Source organism: Stigmatopora nigra, chromosome 5 (assembly GCF_051989575.1).
Source record: "Stigmatopora nigra isolate UIUO_SnigA chromosome 5, RoL_Snig_1.1, whole genome shotgun sequence".
Taxonomy (NCBI): domain Eukaryota; kingdom Metazoa; phylum Chordata; class Actinopteri; order Syngnathiformes; family Syngnathidae; genus Stigmatopora; species Stigmatopora nigra.
In genome coordinates this window covers 14,247,941-14,258,397 of record NC_135512.1, presented here as the reverse complement: position 1 = coordinate 14,258,397, position 10,457 = coordinate 14,247,941, and the positions used below count along the sequence as shown (strand labels likewise).

At 37.1% G+C, this 10,457-nt stretch overlaps 2 protein-coding genes across 5 annotated transcripts in view; one reads left to right on the top strand and one right to left on the bottom strand.

Moving 5' to 3' along the window:
• Positions 1-112: 112 nt before the first annotated feature.
• dnajc19 (DnaJ (Hsp40) homolog, subfamily C, member 19) lies at positions 113-5,017 on the bottom strand. The gene is made up of 6 exons (XM_077716721.1): positions 4,870-5,017; positions 4,565-4,616; positions 4,424-4,497; positions 1,129-1,208; positions 977-1,047; positions 113-894 (listed from the first exon to the last, which is right to left on the bottom strand). Exons 1-6 carry the CDS (start codon positions 4,870-4,872, stop codon positions 824-826), a joined length of 351 nt encoding a protein of 116 aa, XP_077572847.1. The 5' UTR covers positions 4,873-5,017; the 3' UTR covers positions 113-823.
• A 2,777-nt stretch (positions 5,018-7,794) lies between these two features.
• LOC144196672 (uncharacterized) overlaps positions 7,795-10,457 on the top strand; it is a 162,751-nt gene continuing 160,088 nt past the window's right edge. For 2 of the 4 annotated variants that reach the window (XM_077717041.1, XM_077717037.1), the window contains exon 1: positions 7,804-7,939. The gene's annotated coding sequence lies outside the window, so the exon portion shown is untranslated. Of the gene's footprint in view, positions 7,940-10,457 lie in introns of all 4 variants that reach the window. The other 2 variants (XM_077717043.1, XM_077717042.1) reach the window with 2 other exon arrangements.

Sequence of the window (10,457 nt, the reverse complement as noted above, 5' to 3'; positions counted from 1 at the left end):
TGTAGTACAGTTTGTTTGATATGAGCTTTTTAGGACTGATAACAAATATCAGTATTTTAAGGGTATAATTGTTGTTCATTTGTGGGAAAAGTATTAAAAAAAATAATAATACTGCCAGCTCTGAACTTTATTATATCACACAAATAAAATATTTTCAATATAACTGAAATAACTTTACTTGCAACTCAAAATAAATATTGGACATTGTCTCAAGATCAGCATTCTCTAGTAAATGTTCACTTTTAAAACAGCTTTTTAAAATAATTCCCTGACATTTTTCTATAGATGGCAAAACAAACTTAAATAAAATTTCCAGAGAAATGCCAGTCAAGAGTCACTTGTCACTAAGATCATAAAGAGCTGATGTATCTCATTACCAAAAATTGGTACAGCGGAATATAGAAGCAGTTGCGGCAAGCCTCTATCTTTCCAACATCAAATGATTGACTTATAAAGTAGCTGTGACGGGGCTTAAATGTTTGACTCGGCTGTGAGCTTCACACAAATTCCCGATGAGAGTCCAATTGTTAAAATACAGCTTGGCGTGTCCAAAAATGGTATAGTGCTTGGTGCAAATAATGAAGTTTTAAATGGATATTGTCAAATTTAAGTGACCAATACCACTAATTTTAAATTTCTAAAATATTGGCGTTGATATTCTGTCCGAGTGATAATTGTGCGATCCCTAATTTGAAGTGACAATTTGTGATATTCAACCCCAAATTATATATTTACAATGTACACACAAATATATTTGAGATCACAAAATTATTGCTGAAGAGTAACATGATAAACAAGTATGCAGTTGCTTGGTTCAGTCTTGTCACTTCTTTGCCTGGCTTTCAATAAGATCTTTGGCCTCATTAATCTTTGCTGCAAGGTATGGAGACCCACCTGCAAAAACAAGAATATTTATTGAGCTGTTCAATTTATCACTGTGGATCTCCAGAATTTAAGTTGAGCCTTCCAAGTATACCTCTGTCAGGATGGTTCAGTATCATCAGTTTTCTGTGGGCTTCTCTGATCTTATTCCAACTGGCAGTGGGACTGAAATAAAGCATTAGTGCTTTCTTTAAATCAACACTTACAAAAGTAGAACAAGACAATCTTGGCAAAGCATTAACATACCTTACGCCTAAAACCAGCGCAGCTTCTCTCTTAGTCATCTTTGGTTCAAATCCACCACGATAGAATCCTCCTCCAAACCCCTACAGAAAACTGCAAGTTCAGTCAAATGGAGCCTCATACCATCTGCTATTTCACTTTGTAAGTACAGTAATACCTGGACATATGAGTGCCCCAAGATATGAGCAATTTGAGATATGAGTAAAATTTAGAATAAATATTCACCTTGAGAAACGACACAAATTTTGGCATTTGAACACCCAGCCTACACTTGTAAGAACATCATCTCATCACAAATTCCTCGTGTAAATGTCTCCATGAGCACTGGGCAAAGCGTTGCATCTTTTCAGTGTTTTTTGCCCCCGTTAGTAAGTGCGTGCCGGAGCGTTATCATATTGTGAGGACTTATGTGTGCATCATTTTCGGAATATTTTGAAGGGAAGAAAAGCAAACAACCCTCGATAGATTCCTTGTAAAAGCTGCAGCTGAAAGTCAGAGTGGAGGCGGGGCAAATAGAGCCAAGAAGAATGGTATAATTGAAAACCAAATTCAAATTAAGTTAAGTGTAAGGATCAATTACATTTTTTTGAGTGTGTCTGTATTATAATCCAAGTTTATTTAAATTAGTTTATGTCATGTTATGAGCACATTGCGGTGCAAAAAGTCCCTATCTCGCTCTGTCCTACCTCTCTCCCCTCCGCAAAATCCGTCCAATTTTGGTACTATTAAACATACCCACTAGTTATTTGTTACTCTGTTAATAGATGGCGAATTACAACAAATAAAAATGTTTTTCCATTCCACTATCCTGATTTTTGGTGGGGTTTTCCAGAGGGTTGGAACGAATTAATGTCTTTAGTTCATTTCTATGGGGAACGTTGATTTGGGACACGAGTAAATCGACATATGAGCTCAGTTCAGGAACGCATTAAGCTCGCATCACATGGTATGACTGTAAATCTTTTTTTTTTATATTTAGATTTTGATTTAAAGAGTCATACTTGTTTTTTTTTGTTTGGCCCTAACTTATTGAAGTCTTACTTTCAAAAATCAAACGAATAAAAAAAAACAACCTGAAAAATCTATCAAAGAAGCTATAAACTAACAAACATACATTACAATTAATAATCAGACATAGGCTTTGTCATCATCATTGACTCAACAAAAGCCTAATTGTGCAGCTGGAACAGGTAGTGACCAGGGTCGTATAGTACAATTTTTTTTATATGCAAATGAGTAACTCCAGATACGAAAAAGATCCAAGTTACGAAATCCTCCAAAAAAGAAAATGCATTTCTTTATCCAGTATTTTATGTTGAAAATATTGTCGTGGATGCATTGATTCAAACTTTAGAATATCGCTAACCTCTATTGGGCTCTCATTTCATAGCTCTTGTTCTATCTAATATAACAACAATAAAAGTATTCAAATCAATTCTCTGTCTCACCACTATCCATGTTTCGAGATTCTCTCTTTCATACAGTTGGGGTCAAAAGTTTACATACACTTGAAAAGAACATAATGTCATGGCTCTCTTGAGTTTCCAGTTATTTCTACAACTCTGATTTTTCTCTGATAGTGATTGGAACAGATACTTCTTTATCACTAAAAACATTCATGAAGTTTGGTTCCTATGACTTTATGATGGGTGAACAGAAATTTTCACCATTAGATACAGCCATTTTCACTTCAATTAGGCGCTTTTCACTACTATCGCATCTATTTCAGATGCACATGTCACATTTTCATATGATTGATTCATTTTAAGACATTAATAAATCATTTTTTTAAATAATTTTCTCTTATTTTCGTGTTTCCTCCCATTGGGACATTTTGACAAATTTTAAGGGGCTAGTTCAAGGGTGGGCAAACTATTTCACATAGGCCCTCTGTGGATGCGGGTTTTCATTCCAACCCATAGAGAGGGTACCTTTTCACCAATCTGGTGTCCTACAAGTGCAATCAGTGGATTGCAGTCAGGTGCTTCTTGTTTTCTGCCGTAATCTCATTGGTTAAACAGTCTGTGCTGGATCAGTTGGAACCAAAACCTGCACCCACAGCGGTCCTCGGGGACCGGTTGGTAGTTGTGTGAGGACCATGGAATGAATTAAGAGAATTTAGATATAAAGTACAGTGGTACCTTGATATATGAGTAATTCGAGATACGAGTAAAATTTTGGACAAATATTTATTTCGAGATACGAGACAAATTTTGATATACGGACGCAAGATGCTGCTCATAAGAACATCATGGGCAATGCCTCTCTCCCCACAACTCCCTTGTTTAATGTCTCTGGTCGCAATCCCCCTTTGTGATGTCTCTGTGAGCACTGGGTGGAGCATTTCATTTTTTCAGTGTTTATTTTTCCCGTTAGCCTGTTATCTTCCGTTAACGGAGCGATCTACTTCTCGTTGGCAAGTGGTCGTGCGTTATTCTATTGTGAGGACATCAGTGTGCATCCTTTTGGGAATATTTTGAAGGGAATACAAACTCAAACAACTCTCGATATTGACTGAAAGTCAGTGTGGAGGCGGAGCAAAAAGAACCAACCCGGGAGAATAAAGGTATCAAAATGTCAAACAAAATTAGAATTACGTTTAGTGTTACGTTCGATTAAATTTATTTTTGAGTGTGTCTGCATCGTAATCCAAGTTCATTTAAATTTGTTTGTTACGTTACGATAGCGTTGCCGTGCAAAAAGCCCCCTGTCCCCCCCCCCTTCGAAATTCATATAATATATACGATTAAACACATTTTTAGTAATATTAAACTACTAGTTATGTGTTACTTTGTTAATAAATGGCGAATTAGAAGAAATAAAACATTTCTTTCCAATCCAATATCCTGTTTCCAGTGTTTTTTCAGAGGGTTGGAACAAATTAATTTGCTTTTACTTCATTTCAATGGGAAACGTTCATTTGAGTTACGAGAAAATCGACATACGAGCTTAGTCCCGGAACGAATTAAGCTAGTATCTTGAGGTACCACTGTACTGCTCTACTTACGAAATATTCAAGTAATGAAAAGAGTTCTGGAACCAATTAATTTTGAAAATAGCGGTAGGCATTTATCTATAATTGACACAGGCGGATGAGTGGTTAGTGCGTCGGCCTCGCAGTTTTGGAGTCCTGGGTTCAAATCCAGGTTAATCCACCTCTGTGGAGTTCCTCCCACATTCCAAAAGTCAGCTGGGATAGGCTCCAGCACCCCCACGACCCTTGTGAGGATAAAGCGGTTCAGAAAATGAATGAATGAATATAATTGACAACCAAAATAGTAGCGTGTGGAACTCTTACACTCTTGGGGAAACTTTGAAGGGCCTGTTTGACTTGGGGCTCCATCTGCTTCATGGCCTGCATGATATAGCGACCTGGATGATGAAGAGGAGAAGATTATTCCAGATTAAGGAACACTGAAAGTTGTACTTTAGTACTTGCCTGCAAATCCAGCTGCAGCCAAAGCTAGCCCCGCTGCCACCAAGGAACTGGCCTGAAGGACACGGGCAGCGGGTAAGTATATTGAAATAAGCCATTTGATATCAATACGAGCAAAGAAATAATGTCCGCAATAAACATTTCAGACGAAGGAACGCAGACATCATTCGCGTCGGATTGTTTGCGCGACAACTACCATATCCAGAATTGAAGCGACAAAAGCTAATGTTAGCCTAGCCATCTCGTGATGGTATTGCAATGCAAAGTTTTTTTGTTCGTCCTCTAGAATATTACAGACCTATACTTACCATATTTCAGTGTTCGGTTTCGTTACAAACAGGTGAGCGGAATAACTTTTGACCTCATGTTTTCTGACGTCCGTGTGTTTTTGTCGGAAAGGGTGAGAAATTGTCGTAAAATGCCGACAAGCTATCTACGACACTTGTCATTCTCCGTTGGTTATTTATTTAAGACCTAGGCAAATACTTTCAATTTAATTCAATTCAAAACGAAACGACTATAGATTAAACTATATATAGAACATAGTTTGTGTAGTTCTTTATACTATCTGGAATAAACAAACACCATATTTTTATTCTTGTTTACGGATTATTTTTAGTTTCATCTGTTGTTATTTGTGCACTTCCCCACTTATTTACGTTGTTGACAACTTATTTTGTCGAGTAGGTATTTATTCATTTCTTATTTTCTGATTATTTATTTATTATTTTAATTGTTTTTTTATTTTTAGTTATTTATAATCAATAAATAACAAAAAATAAATAATTAATAAATAAAAATGAATAAATAATCAATAAATAACAATAAATAAAGAATCACTTTATTTATTGTTATTTATTGATTATTCATTCATTTTTATTTATTGATGTTTTGTTTTTTATTGATTATTCGTTTATTGTTATTCATTGATTATTTATTTGTTGTTGTGTGTTGATTATTTATTCATTGTTATTTATTTATTATTTATGTATTGTTATTTATTGATGATCTATTCATCGTTGCTATGTATTGATTATTTATTTTTCTGTTTTTTTGTTATTATTAGTGCAGTTCTTGGTGAAACTTTAGAACTCTTTGTACTTGCATAATGGCAATAGAAGCAATTAATTCAATTACTGGTTTCTGTAACAGCAAGGTAAGAGAATGTCAAGCATCATCTCATTTACTGAACCGCTTTATCCTCACTAGGGTCACAGGGGGATCTGGACCTTATGCCAGCTGACTTCGGTCAGAGGCTGGGGATACCCTGAATTGGTGGCCAGCCAATTGCAGGGCACAAGGAGACAAACAACCTTTCACACTCACACTCATACCTAGGAGCAATTTAAGGTATCCAATCAGCCTACCATGCATGTCTTTGGAATGTGGGAGGAGCTCAGAGTACCCGGAGAAAAACCACACAGCCCCTGGAAGAACTTGCAATCTCCACTCAGGTGGACCTGGGTTTAAACCTAGGTCTCCCACTGTGAGTCCGACGGGTTAACCATTCAGCCATCAAGCTTTCATAAGTTTCAATTAAACTTGTTTTTTAACTTGACTGATGCTTTTCCTGTGCCTGTGTTTTCACCTTCTTGCTCCTGCAACAAAGTGAATTTCCCGAGTATGGGATGAATAATGTTTAATCTAATCTAATCTATGTGCATATCATAATTTTATGCTTTTTTACATTTTATGTACATGGTATTTCACATTACACTTATGCAATTTCTGAGACAAAATAAGATAACTAATAAACAAGTTAGGAGGGAGACATGTTGCAGAAAGTTATCTCATGTTCTATGAAACCAAAGTTACCATGACCATTAAACTTCAAGTTGTCATTTCTGTAATTCTCACTACTCAAATGTCATACTTCTATTATATGTTATGTCATTGGAAATCTGAGGACACCATAACAACACTGGAGCAGGTCTTGGACCGTGATAAACAAGGTACTACTATATTTATTATGCACACAAAAAATGCAATGCTCTTCATAATGAAAAAAAACTAATTTATTTTGAAATCTACTTCACATATGAATCGATGTTCTGAGATCGAGTGTTCAATCCCAGGTTCGGTGTTCCTTTGTGGGGTTTTCCTAATTTCTAAATGTTTTTTCTCCGAGTGCCGCCGTTTCCTCACACATCCCAAAAACGTGCATAGTAGTCTTCTTGAACATTCTAAATTGTCCCTAAGTTTGAGTGTGAGGGTTAACAGTTGTTTGTCCCCTTGTGCCCTGCGAATGGGTGGCAACAAATTCAGGTTGTCCCCCACCCCAGCAGCCCCATGACCAGTGTCAGTATAAGCGGTACAGAATGAAGCTACTTCAGCTTAAATGTAAATTAGAACTGCATTTCTGACCCTGTTTTGCTTCATGCCGTCAGATCTCTTTCCTGTGCAGAGTGTAAAACCTGGACAAGTTGCCAGAAGATTATAGATCAACTTGCTGCCTTTTCTGAAACTCCCATGCATCATTTGTAAGATCAATCAATGTCTTTTGACTTGGTATGATAACTGGTTATTGTATAGGATGAGGCAGAGGATACAATGGACATAGAGTAATTAAAATTGAAACATGAGGCCCATCATCTATGAGAGAACCAAAATACATCAGCAGCCTACAAAATAGGGCCATGAGGAGTCCAATTATTCACCCTACAATTTACATAATTACAATGTTGGTGTTTTTTTCTTGAAAGCATGCCCAGTATAGAAATTGTTTCGAATCGTGTTTCTTAATGGAAAGTGTGTCCTGATACCCGGGCAGATCAACTGTCCCATCAACTCGATCAACAGTCTGCTTTTTGAATAGGCTTTAAAAAAGCCAACTGTGTGGTGAAATGCAAGTTTTGTCCCCCTAAATCATATGGAATTACAGTGCGTGTTGCATATGTTGAGCCAGTGGCAATGCAAGCACAAAGGCCCACAGGAAGCAGTTATTTCTGTGTGTTTTATTAACCCAACCAAGCAATTTAATTCTTTTGTTCGGTGGAGTTCTACTTCATTGATTAACAAAAGCGGGGATATATTTTTTTCAGCCCCTTTTGAAAAGCCTGAAATGTCAAGCCTTTTAAAGGAGATTATTCTGCCTGTGCGGAATGAATAGAGCCCAGAGTAACCTTTTGTCTACAATTAAATATTCCAGCATAAATATAAAAGGAAATCAGAGATGGGGAAGATTGAGTCAGGAGAGATTGGAGAGCTAGATGCTCTGCCAGATAGTGGCAACAGCCTAGCTCTAATTAGATATGCCAGGCAGGCTCTGCGCAGTCACTCTCCTCATCACGTCGGGAGAGGAAACTGCCTGAAGAGAGGACAGAGAAAAACCTATCTACCCATCTGTCTGCCCGGCGTCTTCCTCTGGGCATCCGCAAGGTATTTCTAGGCTTTGTTTTGTTTTCTAATGTTGTTTTGTTTCGCCCACTGCAGTGAGAAATGCAAAGAGAGCGAGCGAGTCTTAAAGGCAATGCCTTCTGGGAACTGCATAAACAGAGGCACTTGAAAAGTTGGGTGAATTATTAGGATTCACGGGAGTTATTAGGAATGACAATAAGTAACTTTAGGGACCGTTTTCCACAGCTCATGAGGATAGATTCTTAGCATATCAGGTTCTGAGTTATGTGCTGTGAATTGGATTGTGTTTTGTGAGATCCATTTGGGCTTTGCATGAGTATTGTCCGATGGGATGACTTGCTTTTCAATTAGTTAAAAAATAATCTTTGAATATGTGCTAACGTTTTTGCTACTCGAGTTGGCCAGATGCTGGCCATCAAGGATTAGTAAGAATCACTTTTTCTTTGAACATATTATTTAGAGGCTGCTGTTCGCGTTAAATTAGAACGATCGTCCATTCGTTAGCCAGGTTATGACAAATGCCACTGAAGTTTATCTGGATTATTCTCCTGACCAATCATCTCACTGAAAAATTGTAGAGGTTCTGCCAATTAGGTGGCTGCTTATTTAACTGTTGTACATGACACATTCAGAGTTTCTCTGTGACTTTTTGGATCCAAAGTCACAAAGAGCAAATTAAACTTGGATGAATGGCTTTGCTTTGCCAGTTTAAGGCTCAATTACTCCATAGTTAAAACTACTTTTTTCTCACTAATGACATATGCTCTCTTCAGATTTCAATTAGGCGTAAAAACTTATTGACACCCGCAATAGAGAATGAAAAACAAAGGGATAAATATTGGGTATAATCACTATTATACTGCATCAGTGTAAGTGTAGAAGTTTTGATTTTTATATTTTACATTTTTCTAACCAACTATTACCAACAGTGTCCTGTTTGGCAATATCAAAATGATCTGCATAACGGCTAAACAAAACCACCACTTTAGTTTTGTGATATTGTCAGAAGCAATTTGAGAACTTGAACTTTGAAAATCACACTTTTAATTTTAAAATGTTCAGTTTGAAAAACAAAAGACACTAAACTAAATTGTTAGTTCTGCTTTATTTATTTATTTTTAGAAATATTAAGTCTGGTTTTCTTCTGGTACTCTGGTTTCTTTCCACATCCCAAAAAAAACATGTGTGGTATTGCTTGTTAAAAACTCTAAATTTCCCCGATGTAGGAGTGTGAGTGTGAATGGCCATCCGTTTTCTTGTGCCCTGTGATTGGCTGACAACCAATTCAGCGCCTTTCTTACCTGCTGCACATAGTTGGCTGGAATAGGGTCCAACACCCACCGCCTTTGGGAGAATAAGCAGTATGGAAAATGAATGAATGAATATTGAACATACATTTCCCCCACAAATTCATAAAAATTCTGTCCACAGTAAACTTCAGAGTGCTAATCTCTCAAATCCACATCTGAGTGTCACAAATCTCCAATTACCAGTACGCAGGTTTAGGCAGATCACAATTATTTGTGCCGACATGTGTATGTTTGCACATTTCACAGGAGAACAATTTGAGAACAACCCAATCCGAATTTGTATTCCGCATGTTTTGTGAAAAAACATAATTACACACATTAATGGCCATATGTTTTAGTTTTTTTAATGTTTCTTTTCATAATCTAAATTTTCTATGTGGAACTGAGAATGTTCTCAAAACCTTAAAGATTTAAAATAGACACCCCTTCTGTGCTTTGTAAAATGCCTCCATTTGTGACGCTCCTTCTTGGACTAATCTGGTCATCCAATACCCAGAAAAAGGATGGGCATACACTTCTAAATAATTGTGCGATAGCTTAGTGAGTATTGCCACAGAAACTTGGCAACAGATCATCTTATTCCCACTGCAAAACTGTTTTTGTCAATTAAAGTATACTTTATGGCTATTTAAAATCTTTAAATTCTTAGAATCTTTGACCACTGCTCTTGACAGAATTGGTGCAGTTCAGTTAAATTTGATGGACTTGTTTCTGCAGCATTATCCACAAGTACTCAATGGGGTTTTAGTCAGGATTTTAGGAAAGCCATTCGAAAACATTAATTCTAGCCTCATTTATCCATTGTATTACCACTTTTGATGTGTGTTTGTGGTCATTGTCCTGTTGGAACACCCAACTGCACCCAACACTCAATCTTCGGGCTGTTATCTTGAAGAATTTTAAAGTAATCCTTCTTCATTATCCCATTTACTCTCTGTAAAGCACCAGTTCCATTGGCAGCGAAACAGCCCCACAGCATAATACTACCACCACCGTGCTTGACGGTATGCATGGTTTACTTGGGGTTAAAGGGTTTTCCTTTTGACCTCCAAACATATTGCTGGGCATTGTGGCCAAACACCTCGATTTTTGTTTCGTCTGACTTCAGAATTTTCCTCCAGAAGGTCTTATTTTTGTCAAAGTGATCAGCAGCAAACTTCAGTCAAGCCCTAAGGTGCTGCTTTTGGAGCAAGGGCTTCCTTCTTGCACAGCAGCCTCTCAGTCCTTGG